The sequence below is a fragment of the Lissotriton helveticus genome, chromosome 1_1 (genome assembly GCF_964261635.1).
Source record: "Lissotriton helveticus chromosome 1_1, aLisHel1.1, whole genome shotgun sequence".
NCBI lineage: Eukaryota > Metazoa > Chordata > Amphibia > Caudata > Salamandridae > Lissotriton > Lissotriton helveticus.
The window spans coordinates 448,511,868-448,538,364 of NC_136057.1; the positions used below are offsets into that span (position 1 = coordinate 448,511,868).

At 49.2% G+C, this 26,497-nt stretch overlaps 1 protein-coding gene across 1 annotated transcript in view; it reads right to left on the reverse strand.

Annotated features, from left to right (window-relative positions):
* The window catches only part of NUP50 (nucleoporin 50), a 129,428-nt gene that overhangs the window by 29,106 nt on the left and 73,825 nt on the right, over positions 1-26,497 (reverse strand). Inside the window, exons 6-7 of the mRNA XM_078673839.1 lie at positions 9,296-9,380; positions 7,102-7,220 (exon numbers count right to left, since the gene is read on the reverse strand). Coding sequence (XP_078529965.1) covers positions 7,102-7,220; positions 9,296-9,380 — 204 coding nt within the window. The remainder of the gene's footprint in view (positions 1-7,101; positions 7,221-9,295; positions 9,381-26,497) is intronic.

The window sequence follows — 26,497 nt, forward strand, 5'->3', positions numbered from 1 at the left end:
TGTGCAACGTGGCATTGGCTTCCCCTCAAGAGGCCTGATTATATTGATGTACGCCAATGACATAACCCTCTATATATGTTCCCTGTGTGAAAACCTTGCCCCCGTACTCCTTTATTCGAAGAAATGATTCGGTCGGGGGACTATCCGGCATTAACATTAATTGGAAGAAATCCATGACACTCCCTCTTACGGATAACACCTCCCCCTTCCACATAGATTATCCTTTGGCCTGACCCACTGGCCCATTGCGCTACGTGGGCTTCTGGGTGAGTCGCGACATCCGGGTCCTATGTGTAAATGTAAATGTAAATCGATACTTGTATAGCGCACTACTCACCCGCAAGGGTCTCAAGGCGCTTGTACGAATACCGCTGTGGAACTCATCCTGGCTTTCCCTGTGAGGTGTCCACTCCTGGGCACCCCCAAGGTGGAGGCCAGGCATCCTTAGCGTTGTGGGGGCCGTTGTGGAGATTAAGCACGATATTTCCCAGAGTTGCAGAGTGGGACTCCATGATTGGAATAGGCACCGAGGCGAGAATTGCCAGGTCCGTGGAATTTTGAGCCCAAGACCCGCCGAGGCGGGGAATTGAACCCTGGTCCCGGGCTAGACCTCTGCATCAGGGTCTGCCGCTCTAACCACTGAGCCACACTTCTATGTGCTGTCAACTACGGTCGCACTATAGACTGGCTCTAGAACAGGATACCAATCTGGTCTAAACTTCCTCTGTCTCTCACTTGGTGCATTGCTATCACTACGATAGTCATCTTACCAAAGTTTCTCCAACTATTTCAGAATATTCCACTGCCACTCACTCGTGCAGTCTTTCAAGGACTCCGGTCTAAACTAATCTCTTTAGTTTGGGCTGGCAAGCAACCCCAAATCTGCTGGGAGGTCCTGGCCCTGCCCGTGGAGTGGACTTGGGGCACCCGACCTGGAGCTATATGCCAAATGCGCTCAAGCCCAATTTATCCATTTCTGGATATACCTCACTCTATTTCAACCACACTTGGTGATTGAGAAGGACTGTGCAGCCCCACTACTCCTAAACAAAACCCTCTAGGCTCCCTATAAAGATCTGTGCAGTGAAATCAACACCGTAGAATGTGTTAGATGGGCCTGGGAAGGGGTCAAGAAAAAAGTAGGCCACTCACACATATACACCCCATCTATCCCGCTCCTCAACAACCTAATGATGCCACCTCTCCAAGAAACATGCGCTCACAGGCGTGCGCAACGACTTCACCGTAGTAAATCAAAATATACTTTATTCGGCATAAAGCAATACCATAAAAGTACAGTATTTTAAAAAACAGTATCTCATATATTGTAAAAACCATACTAAAAACCAGTTTAACAGCAATACATAATATATAAATGATTCAGCACGGGGACCGTCTTATAAAAAAGGTAAGGAGGTACCCGGTTATAAATATTTCATCCATAATATAGTACAATCAGTAGGAGATATTAAACACCCAGGACCATTATTCCTCCCCTCTACTGGTTCCGAGTTTCATCGCTAATCTTAGAAAATTTACTACACAGAAAAGCGTTAAAGGTTCTACTGACAATTTCAGAAACAGTAGTGCCACCTTAGCTTGTTTGAGCTTGGCCTTCCTTAAAAATAGTCGCCTAGGGTAAGCGTAAAATGGACATAGTAGGACCAAATGGAGAGTATCCTGTGGAGACCGTTGGTCTCAGCCACAGGGGCCCTTACTCTCCAAATGCTTTGTATACCCTGCTGGAACCGCCAAAGTGTGGTGTAACAAAATTAGCCTTAAGCGGGTCATGCGAAATCTGTCTTGAGGATTGTAAATAAGACACAAATAAGGTTCCACGCCAAGGCACGACTTTGTTAACTAATGAGTTCTTACTGAAGGCTTAGTCAGCTCTCTCGCTTCCCTATTTGACTTCGCTCTATTTAAAAATTCTAACTTAATACGGCCCTTATCCTTAGATAGCAATTTTGTCGGGTGGGTAAAGTATTCATCACAACCCATGGCTAGCAGGTTTTCCTTGATGTATCTAAGCCAAAAAATGTTATGAACCTGTGCCCGTGCAATGCAGTCTGATGTTATTTGTTGACCTAACGCCGCCTCTGGATTTGTCCATACCTTGATCCAGCATGAGAGGGGCTTCCATTGCAACCGGTCGCACAGATGGGTTATACCCAGTTCCTCATGAACCACATAGGAGGAAATACTTTGTGGGACTTTCAGTACCCGCCTCAGATATTTCTTTTCTTCTATTTGTAACTTAAGCGGGTATGTAAAGTCCCAGACCTCACTCCCATATAAAACTTTGGCACAGCTTACAGAACTGTAGAGGTTCAGGATTTGCTCCGGAGCCCATCGGCCTAGCCTCTTTGCAAAATTCATAATTGCCCCTGTTGAGTTACTTATTAGGTCTCGCCTGTCGATGCGCATGCGCATCGAGCTTGCGAGACTATTGCGGCTTAACCACTCTTTAACTAACAAGCAAGGAATCGTGGCGATTCCTTGCAGTGCCCGTGACTTTTAAGCTCAATGCGCATGTGCATTGAGCTTAAAAGCGCGTGCACATCAGTTCCCTCAGCCGCAATCGCCGTCTGTTCCCTCAGCCGCATTCCTCCGACACCTTTTGAAGTGAAGCTTAGCTTCACTTCAAAGGCCCCGGCTTCTTCACACCCACATGCCGCTCTCCCCGCTCCGCCCCCTCCCCTGCCTGCCGTGTGCATTTCTCCTACACCCCCTCCCCACAGCAATGCCCTCCGTCTGTTTTACAATTTGAAGAGGTAATCGGAGTCTCAAAGAGATAAGAGGGATATTTGGATCCATGTCTAGTGGTGAGGAAAAAAAGAGAATTGATGTCAGCGCATGCCAGTGGCGCCGCTATAGGTTCCCTCGTCTCCTGTTTCCCTCTCCTCCTCCAATCTTGCAATGATTTCTCTCTCTTAAGCTTCTCCCTTGTGTGTAGAGTTCATCTCCCTTCGGGTTCCCTCTCTCCTCTCGACCATCTGTTTCTCTCTCTCCTTTTCTCTCTCCTTTCCGCTTCTCGTTGGTCAACGATTCACTACAACCCGCTCCTCTCACACACAGGATCGCCTCTAGCTTTAGCTGCGTTCCTTTGTTTCTCACACTTGTGTGACCCCTCCTGCACTCTCGGGCCCTGCCATTCACTTCCCTCCCCCGCCTGTGTTTTCCCATAACTTCTCACCAGCAATGCTTCTCACCCCTTTTCCTCTCTGCTCCTGTTCTCACGCTCCCTTCTCCGCTATCCCATGGATCTGACACCCCCCGCCCCCCCCCCCTCACCCCATACTTCAGCCTCCCCCTGCACACACACAGCAATGCAGTTTCAACTTTGCACCCGCGAGATTCCCCCGCCCCCAACCCCGATATCCCCAGAACACCCTTCTACCCTAGCCCCTTCAGGGGTTCACACATCTCACGTGCTTTTTAACCTCACCCCTCGCCCCCCCCCCCCCAATGCTCTACCTATCTCCACTCTCATTCTGCCCGCTGTCTCGTTCTCTCTCTGTCTCCACTCACAGACGCGTCTCTGCAGCCCCCCCCCCCCGTGTTCCCTAACACTCTCCCCACCCTATCTGGGAGTTGTTCTTGGCAGCGGCGGCTGCAGCTGAATTGCAGGAATACTTTCCTTTATTTAGGAGCAGCCAGGGGTTGGGAGCGCAGCTTCTCACATCTGGAACTCATTGGCACCCATTTGGACACAATGTGTTGCCCATATATATATATTTTGATTTTTTTTTTTAACTCTTTATCGGCCGCGGGCTACGAACGTGAAGCCAAGAGCCACGTGTCCGGGAGGGCGCGGGTCAGAGGTCAGGCCGTCTGACTGTCCTGTGATATCACTGAAAGACGCTGTTTGTATATTTCTTTGTGTTATTTTTGTCAACTTCCTCGTAATATAGTGGTACAATTTTGAATTTAGTGAACCAGGTCTCCCTTGGAGCAACAGGGAAGTGGGGAGTTTTAAACTCGTCACCCCTGCAGAACCGAACAAGGGGCCCTCATCCGCCATCTTAAAACCTGGTCATGGGTCAGTGCCATCTTAACTCAATGTGGCCCGCTACCAGCATCCCGTCATGTCCTATTATTCTCACTAGTACATCAGTCTGGTTTCATTGTGCACTCAGGTGCGTGGCGTTCACTAGTACATCACTATGGTTTTTTTGTATCACAATCAGGATGCCTCACCCTCAACCCCTCACCCTCAACCCCTCACCCTCACTCACCCTCAACCCCTCACCCCCTCACCCTCACTCACCCTCAACCCCTCACCCTCAACCCCTCACCCCCTCAACCTCTCACCCTCAACCCCACTCACTCACCCTCAACCCCTCACTCCCCCTCACCCTCACTCACCCTCACCCACCCTCACTCACCCTCACCCACCCTCACTCACCCTCACCCACCCTCACTCACCCTCACCCACCCTCACTCACCCTCAACCCCTCTCACCCTCACCCTCTCTCCCCCTCACTCACCCTCAACCCCTCACCCTCAACCCCTCACCCTCACCCTCAACCCCTCACCCTCACTCACCCTCAACCCCTCACCCTCAACCCCCCACCCTCAACCCCTCACTCACCCTCACTCACTCACCCTCAACCCCTCACCCTCAACCCCTCACCCTCACTCACCCTCAACCCCTCACCCTCAACCCCTCACCCTCACCCTCAACCCCTCACCCTCACTCACCCTCAACCCCTCACTCACCCTCAACCCCCCACCCTCAACCCTTCACCCTCAACCCCTCACTCACACTCACTCACACTCACCCTCACTCACACTCACCCTCACTCACACTCACCCTCACTCACACTCACCCTCACTCTCACTCACCCTCACTCAACCCCTCAGCCTCACCCTCACTCTCACTCACCCTCAACCCCTCAGCCTCACCCTCACTCACCCTCAACCCCTCACACTCACTCACCCTCACCCTCACTCACCCTCAACCCCTCACTCACCCTCAACACCTCACCCTCACTCACCCTCAACACCTCACCCTCAACCCCTCAGCCTCACTCACCCTCACTCACCCTCACTCACCCTCACTCACCCTCACTCACCCTCACTCACCCTCACTCACCCTCACAACACACATTGTGTTACAATAGGTGTCACATTTGCGAAAGATAAAACTATCTAGAGATGTAGCATAACGACCAGAGCTGCCATATAAGTCACGTAAATACAAAACATGTTGCATTCCAAATGCTATAGGTGTCACTCATCCATTTACAAAACGAAAAATGTCAAACTCTTCTATTGCGAGACCTATTGCATTTTCAATGCTTGGTTTATTACATGTCTCCTCTACAAGGACTTTGAAACTAAGGCTACTGTCAAACGTGACCCCCAGATATGAAAATAACTTGACCTTTTCCAATCCCTGTGTGCCTATTGTAGACTTAGTTTTGCTTGATGGTCCTTTCCCTACCTCCATAACATATGATTTGGTGAGATTCGGGGACAAATCTAAGCTATCCCTGAAATGGACAAAGCCATCTATGAGGCGATGCAGTCCACGCGCAGTGCGGCCCAAGGGTACCGCGTCATCCACCGTAGTAAATTTTCAGACATCTATACGGAGTAGGAGGGGTTTATTCAGACAATCCCCCTCATTGACCCAGGCCCGGGGAATGCATCAGACCCATTATTGTATTACCAAATAAGAGCAAAGTGTCTAGAGAACAATCCCACATCTCCAGCCCAGCCCCCAACACACCCCCTGCTAATAACACGATTATACACGAGTGTCCAACAACATATACCCAAGATAGAACTTCAGAGTTAAGACGCAATGGGAGTTCGACCTGGGCCCGGACTTTAGCGACACTGGGAATTCTGTTGCGGTCAATTGGACGGCTTCTCTCCTAACTACAGACATAGGTTAATACACTTTAGCTTTCTGCACCGCCTCTAGCGTACCCTAAGCAACTTCATAGAATAGGACTGTTAGACACAGGGAGTTGCCCAAGTTGTAGAGCCCCAGGAGCAAATTTCCTTCACATGGCATGGGGATGTCTGGGATTGCTGAGATATTGGTCTGCAGTGTCCTGTGTTATTCAAACCAAGACAGATTTCCAAGTTATGGATACGCCAATGGTAGGTCTCCTTGTATATGTAAAAGAGGTGCCTCCCACAAGACGTAAACTGGTGGCACTACTCTTGATCCTAGCAAAAAGAAGAGTGGCTATGGTGTGGGGGTGGTCGCCACGCCTCTAGGGAGCAGTACTGGCTCCTTGATGCAGCGTACTGCAGCGATCAATTATCTCACTACTGTGACATGCCACCCAAATCTTGTCCAAAGGATATTGGGGAACCCCTGCTTGGTAACTTACAGGCTAAGGAAGGCCCCAGCGAATTGCCCCCACATGCCAACTCCTCCATTCAGGTGGGCAAGATCCTCTAGATTACACCTCTTTTATGTCGATTACCCGATGTGTGCCCGGTCCGGCTCGGTCAGGGACAGCAGATAAGTTCACTTATCTGTGTCAGGAAGTCTTGATGCCAATATCACTTATTTGCCCTAAAGGGACCTACGACAGGAACTGGATCAGTCTCATCTCGCTGGTGACCCTACAGGCAAATAGAGTATGACCACCTTACGGATACCTTCCAAAGTATCTTAGTCATTGAGTGATGCCACTTGTGTTGTCATTGGTAATTTTTCTGTTATTTTCTTTCTGATTGTTAACTATGTTGCATTGAAACCATGTATGAAGACCTAACCATTCTCATTGCTACGCTTGGCCCTTGTTTGTATATGATGATAAATGCCAATAAATAAAATAAAAACTGACAAGCTGGAGCGAGGCAATAAAACATTTTGACTGCCATATGAACAAATTAACTAAGAATATGCCTACTACAAATTAGATTACTAAATTCTACAATAAGACAGCCATCTGCAAAGACAAATACTATTCTTTGTAAGCTTGTTACGCAAAATCATTCAAAAATCCCCAAACTACTGGGTTTACCAGATTCCATATTTTATTTAGAGCATTTGTCAATATAACACAACAACTTCATAGAGACCATTTGATGGCACAATATGCATCAAATCTCCAAATTATAAATACTCACCTAGATTTGTATCTGCCCGCACCAACAACTGTGTCTTCTTATTTCCTACAGGCTTCAAGTGCAGGGTGCCTACTCCCTTCTCTTTGTATTCGTTCTCTTTTTTATAAAACAATTTGCACCTGAAAAAAACCACAAAGTTCCTGACACGTTTTCTTTTAATGAAATCAAAAGCAATTTTAGTAAGCTGCTTACAGTATAATATGAGGTAAACAACAAGCAAATAAGAAGCCGTTATGGTAATTTTAGATTAAAAGAAAAAATAATCACAGGACTCAGGACGACAATCTACATTTGATTTGGAATGGAAACAAGCAGGGTCAGGTAAAGGCTGTAAAGTGCATTGACATTCGAGGGGTTCTGCTAAACTAAAAAAAGACAAGATGAAGCCAAACCCAGGATTTAAGTTGGCCCCGTTGAAGCAATTAATTTAATCCCAAAAATAAGAAAGTATGTTGCATACACAAACTGCAACTTACATGGAAAAGAATATTTTAGAAAGTAATATTAAAATGGGAGAAAGGTAGGTTACTCATTCTCCAGCAGAGGGGTCCTTACATAATTAGGTCTTTATTCACACAGTGATTTTTTAAAAACGTACAGAATAGGTTTTGGCCATATATGCCTTTTTGGGGCAGATAGAGTTGCAGCCAAGGCCATATGGAACCACCCGGAAAGCAACAGAGGGGGAGAAAAGTTTCCAAAACAAGTTTCCTTGTAGGATATTTGTAAATTGAGGCATCTGCAGGAACGATCATTCACTAGAAGCTCTCTGTAGGAAGACCCAGAAAGGAGAGCATCTATACATCATTTCTTGTAGATCTGCTGAATAGGCAAACCCATTTCACATTGATAAATGGGAGTAACATTCATTGAGGAGTGTGAAATAGTCCCAGGATAAAACCAAAACGAGGTTGACTAAGCCCCAGGAACAAAAAACAAATTACAAACAAGCATTTGCAATGCAATCAGTCTCGCCTTTGGGATCTTATATGTATTTAGCTACGCAGCACATTAGCCTGGGTGCTGAAACATCTACTGTTCTTTAACATGTAGGGGAAGTAAGCACCAAACTGTGCGACACACCAAGTATGGGAACACATGGAGAGATATGTTGCCTTTCAGCGGGTAATGGTATAGTACAAAGCTCGGCTTTAATTTTTTTTAAATCAGGGTCTTCGGGGATCATATCACTGAAAATACATAATATTGTGCTCTACGGGTGCTTGTGGAAGACACTTGCTATGGACTTGAATCTAGAGGATGCTAAACTGATTCTGGTATTTTTCCGACCTCTGCTGGTCGTTTTCTATCAAGAAAGTTAAATAAGAGGCAGTTGCCAACAACAACAAAAAAAAAAAGTCCTTCAGCAGAACGTAATTCTAGTATTTTACTGACCGCTGCTGGTCGTTTTTTATTAAGACCGTTAAAAAGAGGCTGATGAACAGAAAAAAGCATCCCTAAGCGGAAGCAGACTAGTCCTAGGGCTGATCTCCAGAGCCCACAAAGTACATACACATAAAAGTATACCCAAAGTATATACAAGAGGTCTCGAATGCTCGACCCAAAAAAAAAAACATAACAAGGCAGAGGCCAGTGCAGATAACTCAAAGAATAAGCATGTTGTTGGTGCTTAGCGCAGATCTGGGAAAGCAGAGTTCCAAATTCTCAGTGCCTTGTAGGCTTAGAGTACAATGTCACTTTAGAGAAATTTCTAGCCACTTTCTCTTTGCTAAGAGGAGTCTTGAATCCCCCACAGGAGAATGAGTCTGGCAAACGCATGGTAGTTTGTGGTGTTGAAGTAGAGTGCCATATAAGGTTAGGAGTATCAGAATTGGTATGTTTCAGGCCTCAAAAGGAACAGAGGGAAAATAGGAGAGTTATCAGATTGAAGAACGTTGCACCCATTGCGTTTTACAAGCAGCCACAATGTGGCTTTGTGGCATGTCTTTTTGTGAGGGCAAATATTAACAATAAAATTAATCTATCACAGTGGGTAATTCTAGATCCATCCAAGAGAAAGCAGGACCTACCAAACCCATGGCTTTGCTGAATCTTTCGATCCTATATATGTGTATACATATTGTTAATAAAGTAGCTGATAAAATGCTAAATGAAACGGTGACAATCTCATTCATCTTTGTAAAATATCCTTACTGATTATCAGTTTAGATACGGGTCCTTGTGCAATACCTACTTCTTTGAGTAGAAGGCATCTTCTTCCTTCACTTCATTCACTACTGCTTTGGGTGGCTCCTCACTTTCTTCATTGCCTTCTTTATCTGTCATAAAAAAAAGTGTTTTAGCACTGTGAAAGCACCATGTGTTCTGAAACCGATCGCAGGGATGAACAAGAAATTAAGTATACTTTTTTCATAGCAGAGTGGATCATTCATTACGAAACGTGGTGGTGCAGAAAGGATTGCGTCATCACATGGTTGTGGTGTTCTGTAGTGAACAACCTAATTAGGTTGTCTGGATCAACAGAGGTCATCTGAGGTGTCATTGTGGGAAGCACAAGCCCTTACACACCAAAAGGTGTCATGCTTCATTCATTGGGATGGGGCTGTACTGTAATGCCCAAAGTGCTCCACGAAGTGGCTCTTTGCTGGTGATAATTTCTATTGCCTCAGTCTGGTGTCAGAGGCCGATGCCCTTCAAATTTGGTGGTGGTTGGGGGCGGGGAGGAGACCGGGAGGAAGAGGAAGGATATCATGTGAAGGACAGATTGCGAAGTGGAAGGTTAAAACTAAAGGTTCCCCAAACCACTATTCCTAAACTCAGTATCCTGGGCTCATTTGAAAAATGTATAGGCTTCATTCATAACCATTCTTCATTCATTAAATTTTACTGTATGAATTGATGCATGGTCGGTACACCATGAGACTTCATACGCTGCAGCTCGGTTATTAGCTTTGGGTACAGATTATCCTTGAAAACCCAACAAACCCTAAATATCTTCAAGACCAGGACACTTTAATGGATATAACCGTATATTACTTCCGTAAATCTGTAATTAGGGCAAACAAAAATAACAGATAAAAACCTTGTCACCCATTTATTTTTTCCTTACTTATTTTCATTTACTTTTGATTTCAACAAATAGTTTCTTTAGGAAAACTATGATCGAACTAAGCAACTGACCCCCTCTTAAATTCAGAATGTTGTCAATTTTTCAGAAAGTGCGTCTTTCCAGGTTCACCCATGGGTTTCACACTTGTTTCCACCAAAACTGCAAGTAGGAAGATCCAACAAAAATAGGAACAAGCATTTACAATGCAATAGGTCTCGCATTGACTAGAGTTTGAGCTATTGGCATTGCAAATTACAATGCCTTTTATTTTTGTTTTATTTTTAAAAACATAAATAAAAGGCATTGCAATTCACAATGCCAATAGCTCAAACTCTAGTCAATGTGAGACCTATTGCTTTGCAAATGCTTTTTTAAATCAGAATGGGACTCAAACAATCTTTTCAATGAGAAATTCCATCGTCGCTATAAAGTGAAATTCTTGCCAGGACTGGCCTTCTGATCTAATCCACTGACAATCTTTCTGACGTATTGCCCGTCCCTCAGATACCAGATTTGGAAACATTGTGCAAATTATTGGTGAAAACCTTACCACCTTGTAACCCACCTCGCAGCCCATCCACATGGAATATCACTCTGTTGGCCCATCCACTGATGCAATATGCAGGGTCGGATTTACTGATGGTACATTCCAGCCTATCCCACATTGTGATGTAAAGGCTTTCAACCTATCACATTGTGGAATTTTCATGAATATTGGCACATTTTAGTCAGTGGGTGTTAAGGAAGCTATTTTAAACAATGCCTTTTTTAGGATTTAGTTTTTAAAACATAAAACAAAGGCATTGCCATTTACAATGCCAATAGCTTAAACTCGTGTAAATGCGAGACCTATTGCATTGCAATTGCTTGTTAAGATTTGTTGACGAGTGTATTATGGGTTTGAATCTGAGGTGTGCTGATCAAGCCGGTGTCACCATGGCAGTACACTACCATTTTGTCTGTTTACTTCCAGAGGTGTAACTGAATGCGAAGGTCTCTCCTTAACATTGATCATTTTGAATTATCTTGTGACTTCCTTTATCCCTAATGGTGGTGGACATTGGAGGTGTAGGTGCTGACAATCAAGGTCTACTTGATTAGAGAGTGATGTTGGTCAGTAGTCTTCAACCCACGCTTATCACTGGGGAAAGGTTCTGTAAAAATGATCAAATTTAGTGCACAAAACGATGCCTCCAAAAAATGTCTTTACAGTAAATGTTTAGAAAAACTTCAGTTGTGGCTTTCATCCAACATTATAGGTCTGTGACTTGCCACGGTTTTGAGGCAGTTGGGCGTTTTCCCAAAGGTTTGACATATGTTTTTCAAAGGGCATGGTGTTAACTGGTGTTACTCTTTCTGCTCCTAATTTCTTACCACCCCCTGGTGTGCATCTGTGATGCGACCAATTATACCCTGCAGGACACACAGTGTAACAGCCCCTATAGAATGTTTGGTGCCACAGAACTAGTCGCCGACTTCCTAATGAGGCCATGGTGAATTTGACCTTGCAGAAGCTTTCCATCAATCCATGCTAAACAGTAAAGGTGTACACTTCCCTTCTCCAACCGCCCCTTGCGCATACCAGTCAGAAACATGCAGACAACACAAACAATAAGATATCAAAACTCACCTGGCAACTGTAGCCGATTTTCCAACTGTCCTAAACTCGCATGTACTGTTTTTTTTCTGCTATGGTTTTCACGTTCACAGCGAAAGGGCATGTTTGATTACTTTTTTAACGAGCTTCACTCCCCCCGAGCTATCGAACTGCTGTGTTCGATCCAGACGGTAGAAGCAGCAGAAGACGAGATGACAAAAGTAGCTTTTGAACTTTGCACAGGTTTCTTTGTATGCTGGGCCGGAGGGGTTTTGTTTCATTCATAGCAGAAGATCTACCACCCGGAGGGCATTTTGAAAGCGAAGCATTGTCAATCATGTTTGCCGCCGAGACAGCATTGTTTGAGTGAGGGGCGATCAAATTTTTTTTGTCTGGTTACAGACCGCTTTAATCTGTGAATATCTCATTGTCATCAGTTCTTAAAATAAGAGTATCCTTGCTTCCCTGCAGCCTGGACACTTCAGAATAGCATCGCTTTCCGTCCAGCAACCCCTCGCATTCTTGTTTATGTGTTTGTTAATTGAGGGAGATGGTCTATCTGGTTCTTATCTGCTCACATCATTTTGGCTGTGTCTGCGCGTTTCCTTCTTTCAGGGGAAAGAACAGAGAGAAGGGTTTTTCTCAATAAAAAGAATGCAGGGTTTGGGACTAACGAATGTTTCCCGCTGAGTTAATTTGCTATAATGGAAGTGTCTTCAAACTTTTTTATGTGGTGCCCCTCCTTGAGTAAAATTTTTTAATTGTACCTCCTGAAAAAGAGAAAAAATATCTCAACAAAATATTACATAGTGCACACAATGTAAAGATTTGTGTTCCCAAGGAGACGGAGTCGGATTCCAAGAAACTATTTACACACGATGTTCACTTCTGAAAATAATGGCTTTAGCTTCTGCCTTTGTTTTTGCCAGGAGAAGCCTTGCTTTGCCTCCCTGCAGCCTGGACACTTCAGAATAGCATCGCTTTCCGTCATATCAGCAGAATTCAAAGGAGCCGATGAGCCCAAATCCTTATGTTTGTTAACAAACCCTTTCATTCACTCGCAGAAGGCGGGGCATGTGGGAATGCGTTGTGTTCGTTCTATCAGGTGATTGTTATTTGCAGCACAAGGGGCTGTAGTGATTCACAAGTCGTGAATCACGACTGAACTGAGGTATTATACAACGAGGAAAGCCTCGGATATGGCCTCGAAAGAGGGCTTTGATTGTGGTCATTCAGATTGTATAATTTTGAGGTGGAAGAGGTGTGGCGCCGCGGCCAGGGCGACTGACTCCGGAATCTGGGGATCACGGTTCGATCCCCGGCTCCGGCAGCAGATTAGCCCAGCACCTCTAGGCAATAGCTTGCTTAATCTTCCCGACGGCCCCCAGCGCCTAGAGACCCTTACGGGTGATTGTGCGCTTTACAAATGTGGATTATTATATTATTATTATATTCCGAGTTGTATTTGCTCTCACCCATACCGCTGAATTGCCAGAGTGCGTGTATCATTTACAGTTTTTATGCTCGGGAGATGTTGCTAGGGCTGGAGCGGGGCTATGCTTTTATTGTTGCATGTGTTTGAAGACTTTACAAGTCAGTTTTGTATAAAGCAGCATTCGCTGAATGAGAGCGCTTTATCAAAACCAGAATATTCTTGTGCACGGTCAGCCCGGGGTCCCCTCCGCCCTGTCTGTCACCTGCCCAGCGCTCTCTTAAAAGGAGTCTTCAGAGCCTGGTTTCGTGGGACTCTCCTACTCCCCTATACTCCAGAATCCACTGTACCCCGTTAACCCCGAGCCCAGGGGCCTCTTACACATGGTTCAACAGCACTCGATTGAAAAGGCCCCTTTAGTTAGAAAATGGCTGGTGATTGCGACCTCATTCGTGATCAATTAACCCCGAAACGTCCATACCCTGTAACCCTTTTCCCACCCTTAGTTTTAAACACGATTCATTGAGTAACATTCAATAGTAACCGCTGTTTTTAGCCCTTAGAAACGGCATTAGTGCGCTATGACGCTGCGTAATCCAAAAATACAATGTAAATGACTCCCAGTCTGTGATACGCCCCTTCCAGTGGACCTATACAAGGGTCTGCAGAAGAGCAGCAAGGGGAGCTCGAGGGTGAGTCCGGTTTTTCTGTGCCACCAGGTACACTGCTTAGCTCACCTGTGCACGAATAGAGAGTAACTCCTCCGCAGAACGTGCCAGAGCCTCCCACTCCAGCACACAACGGAGGAGCTGCTCCCCGGCCCACACCGCCTTTCATTTCTTGCTGCTGGCCGCCGGGTACTGCACGTCCCGTCCACATGGCTGAGTATCCAGCAGCAACCACCGGGTCACTTGAGGGTAGAACAGGCCAGCGGCTGCTACCCAGTCACCCACCCACCCACCGGCGCTCAGACCCCCAGCACAGGCACACTCTGACACAGATTCAACCTAAGGAGACGAGAGCCCCTCCAACCACACCTTACATGATCCAGCTTCCTGTGAGACACACACAGTGCAACCACAAGATGTGCACGTGCATTGGCGAAAACGAAACCTGCCGTGGGGCGAGACTTCCGTCTTCTGAAGCCCGCACCCACGGAGGGCCTGGTCAGAGAAGCAGGGGAGACGCGGGGCTCCCATGCCCGAGGGAGAGCGCCGCGGAGGCCGAAGAAGTGGCGCCGAGGAGGTGAGTGGGGCTTAGTTGGAGGGTGTGTGTGTGTATGTGGGGGTGGGGGGGGAGGGGAATGGGGGTGTGTGTCTGTGTGTGCGTGTGTCTGTGTGCGCTCGTGTGTGTCTGCTTACATGGAGCTAAAAGGGAGACAGGAGATGGTGAACGCGCGCGCGACTTGATCCGGTTGCTGAAGCTGCGCGTGCACATCTCTTGTCTCCCTTAGCTCTTTGTAAGCAGAACCGACGACAATAGGCCTCGCAGCGACCTCGCTTCGCGATCATCGCAGGTGCGAGACCTAAAATAGATAACCACCAAGCAAATTGAGGTTGTTGAATCAGGGGTAAAATGTTGCACACAGCGACATGTTTTTTATATTATAACCACCGGTTTTAAGGCACTCCCAGTAATGCAAGCGGAGTTCTCAGCTCACTACATTTCCTCCGAGTGCTCAGCAGAACAGTAAAGGCTTTGCATGAATAAATCATATACAAGTGTGAACAACTTATACATATGGATACAAATCCTGCCTTGGTTACAAACAAGCCTCTTGGACAAATGGTTCATACTGTTGGCTGCTTATCCAGTGGACGAAAAAAAATCTTTTTCCAAAACCTTATGTATAAATTTAGCTGCAGACGTTATTGCTTTAGGAAGATAAAAAACCTCAATTTCACTGAGGTTACTTATTCCTAGGACAATACATTATCTCATTTATTTTGTAACCACCATGTTAGCAGCAGTTATATATCCTTTGTAGTATTCATCTTGAACCAGCTTGGGTATACTCCTTTACATCCAATGTCACTCGGATGGCATTTCTTTGAGAGACAATTTTTCAAGGTCTCTGAAGTATACAGAACAATATAGCCATTTTAAATACTTTGCCAGTTTTATTTTTGGAAAATGCTGAAGGCATGTGAGAAATGACTACTTTAAGTAATTCACTAGAAAGAGTGAATAGTATGTGCCATGACTCCCCCAATAGTTCTAGCCTTGTTCACTATCCTAATTGTGAGATAGTCAACTCTTGGGGAAGGTTGCTGAAAAGGAATGAAACAATATTAATGAACAACCGTGTGAACAACCGTGTGCCCAACATAATAGGCATACAAGGGGTGGTATAAGAAGGCGAGGCAGAGATGTTTCTGTATCACACAAGCAAATACCTGCAGCTACCTCCTTAAGCCACTTCATATTTAATTATTCTTAATGATGTCCCGCCTCGCCAGCCCAATCAGCCTGAAAATGTGTCTATTTTAAGAACTTAGGGGCCGAATGAGTCCGCCTGCCATCGTAGTGGGATCGGGACCGCCCGTCACGCGGTGGTCCCGCAGCCCTAATTATGATGCGACCGCCTCCGAGGCGGTCGCATCTAGCAATTTAACATTGCGGCGGGTGATGCTGGCTGCAGCACCCGCCGCAATATTAAATGGCCAGTTGTGCATTCATCTGCACAACGGGGCAGGCACCGCACCGTGCCTGCCACCTTATGCATGGAAATGTAGGGGGGTACCATGCACAACTGCCCTCCCCTCCCCCGAGGGGGTGCGTAACGGGGCCCCCCCGAAGCCAGCCTCTGCCAGCCTTTTCCTTTTTTGCAGAGTTTTATATAGCGCGAACTAGACCCAAACTGAATCTGGTATCAGAGCGCTTTACATATTTTCCAGTTACGTTACATGAGGACACACTTTCATTTTTAGGCACGGGGAGATTAAGTGATTTGCCCAGAATCACAGGAGGTATTTGCGTCGTTACCGAGACTCGAACCCAGATCCCCAGGTACGAGGTCGAGCGCCCTAGCCGTTAGGCCAACTCCTCTCCCCTCCAGCCTTTCCATGGCAGTTCAACCGCCATAGAATGGCTGGCTGACACCAGCATTGTGATCGGGCGGGTAGTGTCTGCTAGGCACCGCCAACATATCCCGGTCAGCTCCGCTCCACTAGGCAATCACAACGATTGCCTGTGGCGGAAGCGTGGCGGGTGTCTTTGCGCCGCACACGCTTGAGGCACAATACCCCCTCCATCCTAATGTGGTAGTGGTGGTGGTGGTGGGGTAGGAGAATGTGAACCAGATGGCAGAGGGACTGCCACCACCGGCCCGGTGGTCTCTCTGAAATCCTAATGAGCCCCTAAGATAGTTCCATGGCTTGCTATGAGGGTGGGGAACACACAACACCTCTTTAGTGAAATGCTCATGGTAAGAAAAGTTCAATGGGGCAGGAAGTCACAAAAATCCTGTGATAGCGACTGTGTAGTGGTCAATTTTGGTAATCGTAACTGTGCAGGCCACATACTAAGTAGCTTAATCCTCTCGCCCCAACATTTCAGTAGGAATAAGGCTGTCCCAATAGGGTTTTTTGTTTAAATACACCGGAGTATGTTAGAAAATTAACTGAGGCTCCCTTGAAAAGGCAGTCACTAAGGGGGTAACAAGGCTCAATAGAACGTGATGACCCATAATCGTTTTGACCTTCTTGGTCCAATTGAAGAAATCGATTGATACATACCAAGGCATAGTATGAAATATATTCTGTCCCACCTCCAGAAAGCGCAGCTGTTGACATTAGTGTCCCAAATGTAGTCAGTATGTCAGATGAAATCCCTTCTATTAATAGTATAGTCCCATGGGAAAGACCAGCTAAGGGAAATGCAAGGTTGGCATCATGTACTGTTGCCGGGGTTCAAAATAAGCATACTAATAGCAACTAGGTAACCAGTATCTCAGGGTTTAAGGTTGTTTGTATACAAGAAACCTGAGCAGTTAAATTTACTGTGGATGGGTATACACCTTACTGTAATATATCATTTTAGTACCGTATTGTAATTTTCCCCCGATTCATGCCCTTCTATAGGTATAAATCACCATATCCCAATATAGGCATAGAAATCATAACCTTATTTAGGCATAGCTCGTGCAGTCTAAATACGGCAGGGATACTTCCACTAGTTCCGAAAATCTACAATGATTTCTTGGAAAACTCAGCTTCAGCGGCTAGGGATTTTCCCTTGCTCGAGAAAGGACCTGTCCAAGAACTCATGGAGTTTTCAAAGAACTGAGACTCTTTGATGACGTTATGTCTACCTTTACGTCAAACTCGGCAACTTCAAGGTATAAATATGCCCACACTTGCCTTAGCAAACACACGGTGATTTGGAGCAGTTAGACTATCTACTTGCCCGACGCATCCAGCGACAGCAAGTGCAGAAGGAAGCCGACTCACTGAGAGAGACGCTGTCTTTTCTCCTGCCGAGAAATCCAGCTCCAGTGTTTCCAGGCTACCCTTGCGGGTTGCTGGGAAATAGAGTCCTGAGCCTGACCTTCTCCATTCTAAACGAAGGTACGGAGCTGATTAGGCCTTAAGAGAAATCTTGGACATATTCTTGGCACAAGAATACTATACTTATGCTACACCTCACTTACTTCTTCCCTCGTACTAAGCTTAGGTTAGGGACATCGGGGTAGGCGTATTTTAGAAGCACCAGTTGAGTACTTTTAGCCTCTGTTATTTATGTATGTATTTATCTATGGTTTAGGAACCATACAATGCTCTTACAGTTTTATTTTATTCTACTTTTTATACTGTATGCGTTAAATTTTACAACCAGTTTTACGATTGTAGCAGTTCATTTCTTATGCTTGAGAAAGCAGACTGTTCAATAAATCCTTTTATTGAAAACGCCAGTCTATCTATTTCTCTGCACCTCTGGTGAAACTAAGCATGCATGATTGACTGAGTGAGTGAAATATCTATCTATGGTTTCCACGACACTGATGATCAGTTTTATCTTGGGGAAACAAAGTTGTCATGTTAATGCGGTTGTCGGAAACTAATCCCTTCTTGTGAATTCGAGAAAGTTTCTAGTGACCTCTGAGCTAGCTCGCACTCACAATTAAGTCTAATATATTCGATAGAGACCTAGTCGACCTCAATCCTACGACTAAACTATAGGATATATTATTCCAATGCCCAGTGCCTATTGGGAATATAGGAACTACACTACATGGCGCCCAACGTTTGGTAAGGCACTCATTTAACGCTAGATACTAGAGTAACTCAGTCGTGCTTTTCAAAGAGACCACTTTATCCCGTAAATACTCCAATAGACGTCTGGAGTGGGTTAAAGGATAAAATATCCGCCATAAACTGAGTAGGACGAAAAATCCTATGAATTAGTTTTGGTTTTGTTCAACGTTGAAGGTTAAAAAAATATTGTGCACCTTATCTTTATTTCCTTGAAACTTGCTCTACAAGCTTTCATTAAACAATGTCGGATAACGACAACAACGCAACCGATGGAGCAGCAGCAGCCCAACCGGGTTTAGACATTACAGGGTTTAATGAAGACGACGCGGATGCCATACTTATCACGGAAAACGTAAGAAAAGCCATAGCTATAAAGCTTATGGAAAATGGCCTATCACCAAGAGGTGGTAAGGTTATATTCGTCATAGAGGCACATGAATATCGGCAGACACAGGTATGAGGAACGCACACCAAGCCTATCCCACCTGACCTCAACTGACGTGTGGGAACATACGGGGACAGGAGTTCAGACAGATACAGAGGGGACTTTCCCTGCAAGATCCGGTGGCAGACGCAGAGTGCCTTCAAAGTGACTCTTTCGTTTATCGGGAGCCAGTGTAGCGCAGCCCGAGCTGCCCTGGCCGATGACCTTCTCGGGCGCCTCAAGATAAGGCAGGCTGCTGCATTCTGCACTTCCTGCAGACAGAGCAAGCATTTGGCTGGTGCGCCTAGATAAAGAATGTTACCATAATCTAGGCGCGACGTCACCAGCGCATGGACCAAAGTCTTCCTAGCCGCCAGGGGTAGTAGGTCCAAGGTTTTTCGCAGGACCTTCAGAATCCCAAAGCAGGCACCTGCCACCCGCCTAGTTTGATAGTCGAAAGAAAGGCTGGGATCCAACCAGACTCCCAGGTTTTTTGCCTGCACACAGGGCGTAGGTGTCACCCCCAAGGTCCTGGGGCCACCATGCCGATGACCACACAGTCGGGGCCCGACTCACCACCAGCACCTCCGTCTTGTCGCCATTCAGCTTCAGGCAGTTCTTGGCCATCCACGCAGCCAATTCTTGCATGCATGCCCTGAAGCTGGAGGCAGCCGACTCCGGTGCCTGGGTCAGGGAGACCACCAACTGCGTGTCATCGGCATAGGATACGACCCTGATCCCAAACCCCTCTGCAATCTCCGCCACGGGAGCTCTATAGATATTAAACAGGGTTGGGCTCAGGGTCGAGCCCTGTGGAACTCCCTGGTTCAGCTTGATGACCCTGGAGTAGTGTTCGCCATGTCTCACCTGGAAGCACCGACTCGACAGGAAAGATTTTAGCCAATCCAAGGCACTACCAGACACCCCACCCTTCTTAAGACATTGCACCAGCGGGTGATGAGCTACAGTGTCAAAGGCGGCACTTGGATCCAGCAGGATCAAGGCCGCCGTTTGACCTGCATCCACAAGTTGCCTGATGGATTCGGTGGCAAAAGCAAAGCTGATTCGGTCGAGTATCTGGCTCGAAAGCCGGACTGGGTGGGGTGAAGAAGATCATATTCCTCAATGTAGGCCGTTAGCTTTGCATTCACTTTTTCAGCCAACTTTGCGAAGTATGGCAAAAGGGAGATAGGGCGTAGATTGTCTCAACGATCTAACCCAAGGTGCGGTTTCTTAGGGAGCGGCAGAACCATGGCTTCCTTCCAGCATCCAGGGACGCAGCACGTACCAAAAGAAGTCGCCACCAAATGTCCTATTAAGGGCTCCAGGCATTCCAAACTCCCTTTTAACCTTTTCGGAGGAGCCGGGTCCCTAGGGGATCCAGACTCGATGCTACTACAGATGTTAATCAGTTGTTCCGGGAGGGGCAACAAGAATTCCTTTAGCCCTCCTCCCTCCACCACAGGTTCTCTATCTTCCAGCCCCACCTCTACACCCCTTGCCGCTTCCGGGAAGGTGGAATACATTTTTTCCGCCTTCTTGGAGAAGAATTCGGCTATCTGATTACAGAGCACATCTGAGCCCACGACCAGTGCTGCCAAGCTGGTGATAGAGGTTAACTCCTTATAAACCATGAAGAGCTCCCGGGTTGAGCTGCTGGCTGAATCGATTCTCTCCAAAAAGTGATCAGCCTTGGCCCTTCTGATTAGTTTATGGTAACTCCTTAGCTCCTCTTTATAAAGCTCTTTCCCCTGCTCCGAGTAGTCTACCCTCCAGACCCTCTCCAGACGTTTACACCCCGCTTTTGCTGCTCTCAGGGCCTCTGAGTACCACGGGCCGATTTCTGAGTTCTCTACTGTTTTTTCTTAGCCCATGGGGCCGTACAGTCCAGAGCCTCCGTGATACGTCTATCTAAGTTCTTACAAGCTGACTCGGCATTGCTGCCCTGCCCCCTGGCGGGCCATCCTGTACCAGGGCCTTATTAAAAAGTCCCTGCGAGAAGACCCCCTCCGCCCCACCTCCTACAGACCGCTATCTTGCTGCTAGGTTCCGATTTCTTAGGCTCCAGGCGCCTAATCACAAATGGTACTAAGTAGTGATCCGTCCATGTGACAGGGAGAGGGGTGTGGGCCACAATATCCTCCCAGTTCGTAAACAATGGATCCAGAAGATGTCCGTGGATCTAAGTCCTAATTGCAATGTGGCCATTTCCTGACAGAAATCAATGGCCGTGGTGCAGGTCCTATCCTCAAAGTGCAAATTCAGGTCCCCAAGCACCTTGAATTTCTCATAGCGCAAAGCTGGTTGCGCCAGGTAATCAAATATGCTGGACACAAAGAACAAGTTACTTACCTTCGGTAACGATATATCTGTAAGAAACAGTAGTTAGTATTAGATTCCTTACCTTAGAATATCCCCAGGCGTCAGTCTGGATCCGGAAACTTTTGCGTAGCAGTACCCCTGCGCGTCGGTAGGCGTCGTCTGCAGGCGTCCCCTGCGGCTCCGCGTCGTCGGCGTCGTGATGACGTCGCTGGAGTATATAGACGCCGCCTCCGCGCACTGACGTCAGTTCTTTGCACACAGCTTTTCCGCGCCAGAACACGCAGAGCCATGTGAGAACTAACACTGGTGCCATTTGAAACTAGGGCCCTGAAAGGGATGTCCTTAACCCTAGGTATCAGTTCGCAGAACGGGGAGGACGGGTGGGGCGGTAAGGAATCTAATACTAACTACTGTTTCTTACAGATATATCGTTACCGAAGGTAAGTAACTTGTTCATCTGAAAGAAACAGGTTAGTATTAGATTCCTTACCTTAGAATAGATACCCCAGCAATACCAACCCCGGTGGTGGGTCTGCGAACCAATACAACCTACACCAGAAAGTCCTGGAGGACCGAACGGCCAAAGAAGCCATCCCTCCGGACTTGACTGTCCAGGCAGTAGTGCCTCGCAAAGGTGTGCAGCGAGGCCCACGTAGCCGCCTGGCAAATGTCCTGCAAAGGGACTCCCCGGCCCAAGGCAGTAGTAGCCGCCGTAGCCCGAGTGGAATGGGCCCTCAGCCCAACAGGAGGCTCCTTCCGAGCCAAAGAGTAGCATGCTTTGATGCACAGGACGACCCACCGAGAGATGGTTCGTTTCTGTACCGCCCTTCCTTTCTTCTCACCCACGTAGCCAACAAACAGTTGGTCATCCACCCGGAACTGGCGTGTGCGATCCATGTAAAATGAAAGCGCACGTTTTGGGTCCAGACGATGGAGCCGCTCTTCATCCTTTGAAGGATGCGGAGGCGGGAAGAAGGAGGGCAAGGTGATGGACTGCCCAATGTGAAAAGCAGAGACTACCTTGGGCAGGAAAGAAGGTCTAGTCCGAAGAACCACCTTGTCAGGATGAACAGACAAGAAAGGAGGTTTAACAGAAAGGGCCTGGAGCTCACTCACCCTCCTGGCAGAGGTGATGGCAACCAGGAAGGCCGTCTTTAAAGTGAGAAGACGGAGAGGACAGGAATGAAGAGGCTCAAAGGGAGCACACATCAGGAAAGTCAGAACCAGGTTCAAGTCCCACTGAGGCATCACGAACGGAGCAGGTGGATACATGTGCGTGATGCCTTTCAAGAATCGTAATACAATAGGGGACTTGAATAAAGATGGCTGATCAGGTAGCCTTAAGAAGGCGGAAAGGGCAGAAAGATAGCCCTTGATAGTGCCCAGAGCAGAGCCCTGCTGGGCAAGGGAAAGAAGGAAGAGGAGAACCTCAGACAGAGGGGCAGAAAGGGGGTCCACAGCCTTTGCTGTGCACCATGCCACAAATCTGTTCCACCGGCAGGCGTATACCGACTTTGTGGAGGGACGCCTGGCTGCCAGAATAACATCACAGACTTCAGGAGGCAAGTCAAATGGCCTCAACTGTTGCCGCTCAATCTCCAAGCATGGAGGTGGAGACTGGACAGGTTCGGGTGGAGGACCGTCCCCTGCCGCTGCGACAGAAGGTCCTCCTGAAGGGGCAGGCGGATCGAGGGACCGACTGTCATGCTGAGTAGCTCGGGATACCAGTACCTTCGAGCCCAGTCCGGAGCCACAAGGATAACCTGGGCCCGGTCGCGCCTGATCTTCTTCAGCACTCTGGGCAGAAGTGGTATAGGCGGAAAGGCGTACAACAGACCGCAACTCCACTCGCGCCGAAAGGCGTCGCCGAGCGAGTGCCGTCTTGGAAACTCCAACACGCAGAACTGATGACATTGCGCGTTCTCTTCTGTGGCGAATAGATCTAACCAAGGCTCTCCCCATTGCTGAAAGAGGCCTCTCGCCACGTCCGAGTTCAGACGCCATTCGTGATCCACCGAGCACCAACGGCTGAGTTCGTCCGCCCTGGCGTTCAGAGAACCTGCCAGGTGTTGAACCGTCAGAGTCACGCCCTGACGTTCCAGCCATTGCCAGAGACGCAGAGCCTCCTGGCAAAGGGTCCACGACCCCACACCGCCCTGTTTGTTGCAGTACCACATGGCGGTGGTGTTGTCCGTGAACACCTGCACTACACTCCCGTTGACAAAGGGGAGGAATGCCTTCAGTGCTAGGCGAATCGCCCGTAGCTCCAACATGTTGATATGGAGCCGGGACTCCGCCGGAGACCAGATGCCTCTGATCTCCGCCTCTCCCAAGTGGCCACCCAGCCCTGGAGGGACGCGTCCGTCACAACCACGTGCTCCGGTTGGGGAAGGGAGAGGGATCTGCCTCTGACCCAATCGCGGTCCGTAAGCCACCACTGCAACTGTCTCGCAGTGCCCTCCGAGATCAGGACATGGTCGGATAGGTTGCCCTGATGCTGGGCCCACTGAAACTTCAGGTCCCACTGCAGAGCCCGCATCCGCCACCTGGCGTGATGCACCAGTAGGATGCAGGAGGCCATCAGCCCCAGAAGCCGCAGCGTCAACCTGACCGAAACCCGGGATAACGGCTGAAAGATGGGAATCAGAGCCTGAATATCCCGGACCCGCCGTTCCGGGGGATAAACCCGAAACTGCGCCGAGTCGAGAACCGCTCCGATGAAAAGGAGCTTTTGAGAGGGACACAGGTGTGATTTCGGCACATTGATGGAAAACCCCAGCTCGTGCAGGAGGTCTGCCGTCATCCGAAGGTGGTGGACGACTGTCTGGGGCGAGCCCGCCTTCAACAACCAGTCGTCGAGGTAGGGGAAGACTGACACCCCTAACCGGCGCAGATGAGCTGCGACCACCGCCATCACTTTCGTGAACACCCGTGGGGCGCTGGTAAGGCCGAAGGGGAGCACGATAAACTGAAAGTGCTCGTGGCCTACCGTGAACCGCAGGTAACGCCGGTGGGCCGGCAGGACGGGGATGTGAAAATACGCATCCTGCAAGTCCAACGCTACCATCCAGTCTTGTGGGTCTAGAGCAGCCAAGACCTGAGCCAAAGTCAACATCTTGAACTTCTCCTTCCGGAGGAAGCCGTTGACGTTCCGTAGGTCCAAGATAGGACGCAGGCCTCCTTTGTCCTTCTTGGGCACCAGAAAGTAGTGGGAGTAGCAACCACACCCTACTTCTGGCCCAGGAACGCGCTCGATGGCCCCCTTGGCCAAGAGGGCCGTAACTTCCTCCTGCAGAAGTGTCAAGTGGTCCCCCGACACACGGTGGTTCTGCGGTGGCATGGCTGGAGGAGTGGACTCGAAGGGGAGGGCATAGCCCCTTCGGACAAGCTCCAGCACCCACCTGTCCGATGTTATCGCGCGCCAGCGGGAGTGGTGATGGCGAACCCTGCCACCCACTGGCGTCACGTGAGCCCGAAAGCTCGGACTAGGAAGGCTTGGACGCAGCAGCGGAGGGAGGCGTGGACTGACCACGCCGCTGGCCTCTACCGCCACCACGGCGGAAACCACGGCCGCCACCGCGCTGGGGAGCGCTCTGCGTCGCGTGGCTGGCAGCACGTGTGGGACCTCCCCTCCCTTGGCCACGAAAGGGCCGAAACGAACCCGTCTGCTGGCGCTGGGTCGAAAGACCCAAGGACTTGGCCGTGACCCTGGAGTCCTTGAAGCGCTCCAGCGCGTGGTCCGCTTTGTCACCAAACAGGCGACTGCCATCAAATGGCATGTCCATGAGTGAATTTTGGACATCTGGCGAGAAGTTGGCAGATCTCAGCCAAGCATGGCGACGAATCGCCACCGTTGTGGACATCGCCCGACCCAGCGAGTCGGTCGTGTCAAGACCACAACGGATCGAGTACCGCGCCGCATCCCGGCCTTCAACTAAGGCCCGGGTGAGCTTGTCCCGCACCTCCTGGGGGCATTGCGGCAGACACTCCTCGACCGTATCCCACAGGGAGTGGGTGTAGCGGCCCAAGAGGCACGCGGTATTACAAGACCGCAGTCCAGCGCTCAAAGAGGAAAATACCTTTTTACCAAATTGGTCATACCGCTTTGATTCCCGATCGGGCGGAGCCGACGGAAATGCGGACTGCGAAGTGGAGGCCTGGATCACCAGACTCTCCGGGGAGGGATGGGTGGATAAAAAAGCAGGGTCGTCCGAGCATGGACGGTGACGCCTTGCAACATTCCGGTCAACCGGCGCACCAGAAGCGGGCCTGGACCAGGTGCCCAAAAGGACATCCGTCAGGGCCTCATTAAACGGCAGCAGAGGCTCCTGGGGGCATGACTGCGGTTTAAACACCTCGGTCAGAATGTTCGGTTTGACCTTCGCAACGGGGAGCTCAAGGTGCAAGGCCTTGGCAGCCCTCATCAGGACCACCGAATAGGCAGCACCTGCCTCAGACGCCACAGGGGACGGGGAGACAAACCCAGGGTTGGGCGACTCGTCCAGGCCACTGGCATCACCCAGATCACCTACCCAGTCCACATCATACTGGCAGGCACGGGATAGAGGGTCCTCAGACCCCTCCCAACCCTCTCCATACTCATCCTCATCATACCCATATTCTGGGTCGACGATATAGACATCGGGGTCAACGGGCCCCATCGGCGTCGGCCGACGCCGGTCTGACTCCGCGTCCGGAGTCGGGGGTGGCGCCGCGCGGCGTCGGTGCCGGGGACCCGACGCCGGCCGGAGCCGACGGCGGAGTCGCTGCACCACGCGGGGGCGGTACCACGGGTAGGCCCACAGGAACCGACACCGGAGAGGCCGGGAGACCAGCCGGCGACGAACCAGAGGGAACCAGCGGCGCCGGGGCCACCGGCGGCGTCGGGGCAGGAGCACCCGAACCACTCGGGCCCCCAGACGGGACCGACGGGCCCGCAGGCGCCGTCGGAGGAGACCTCGCCCTCATAGCGATGAGGAAGGCCTCGATCTCCTCACGCGACGCGCCTTCCCCAGGGACCGACGGGTATGGGGTAGACGGCGTCGGCGATCCACGCGGGGCCGCGGGGTCACCCGAGCCCCCGGCCGCATCACGCGGGCGTCGGGGGGAGTCGGGGGTGCGATGGCGACGCCCCGACTTCTTGTGCTTACCTGACGAACCGGAGGAATGGTGGCGACTCCCGGAGCGCCCATGGCGGCTCCGCGATCGTTCCCTCGACCGCTCCCTCGACCTCCGACCGGACCGGGACCGCTCTCGACGCGGGGCCGACACCCGGAGCTCGAGAAGCTTGCGGGAC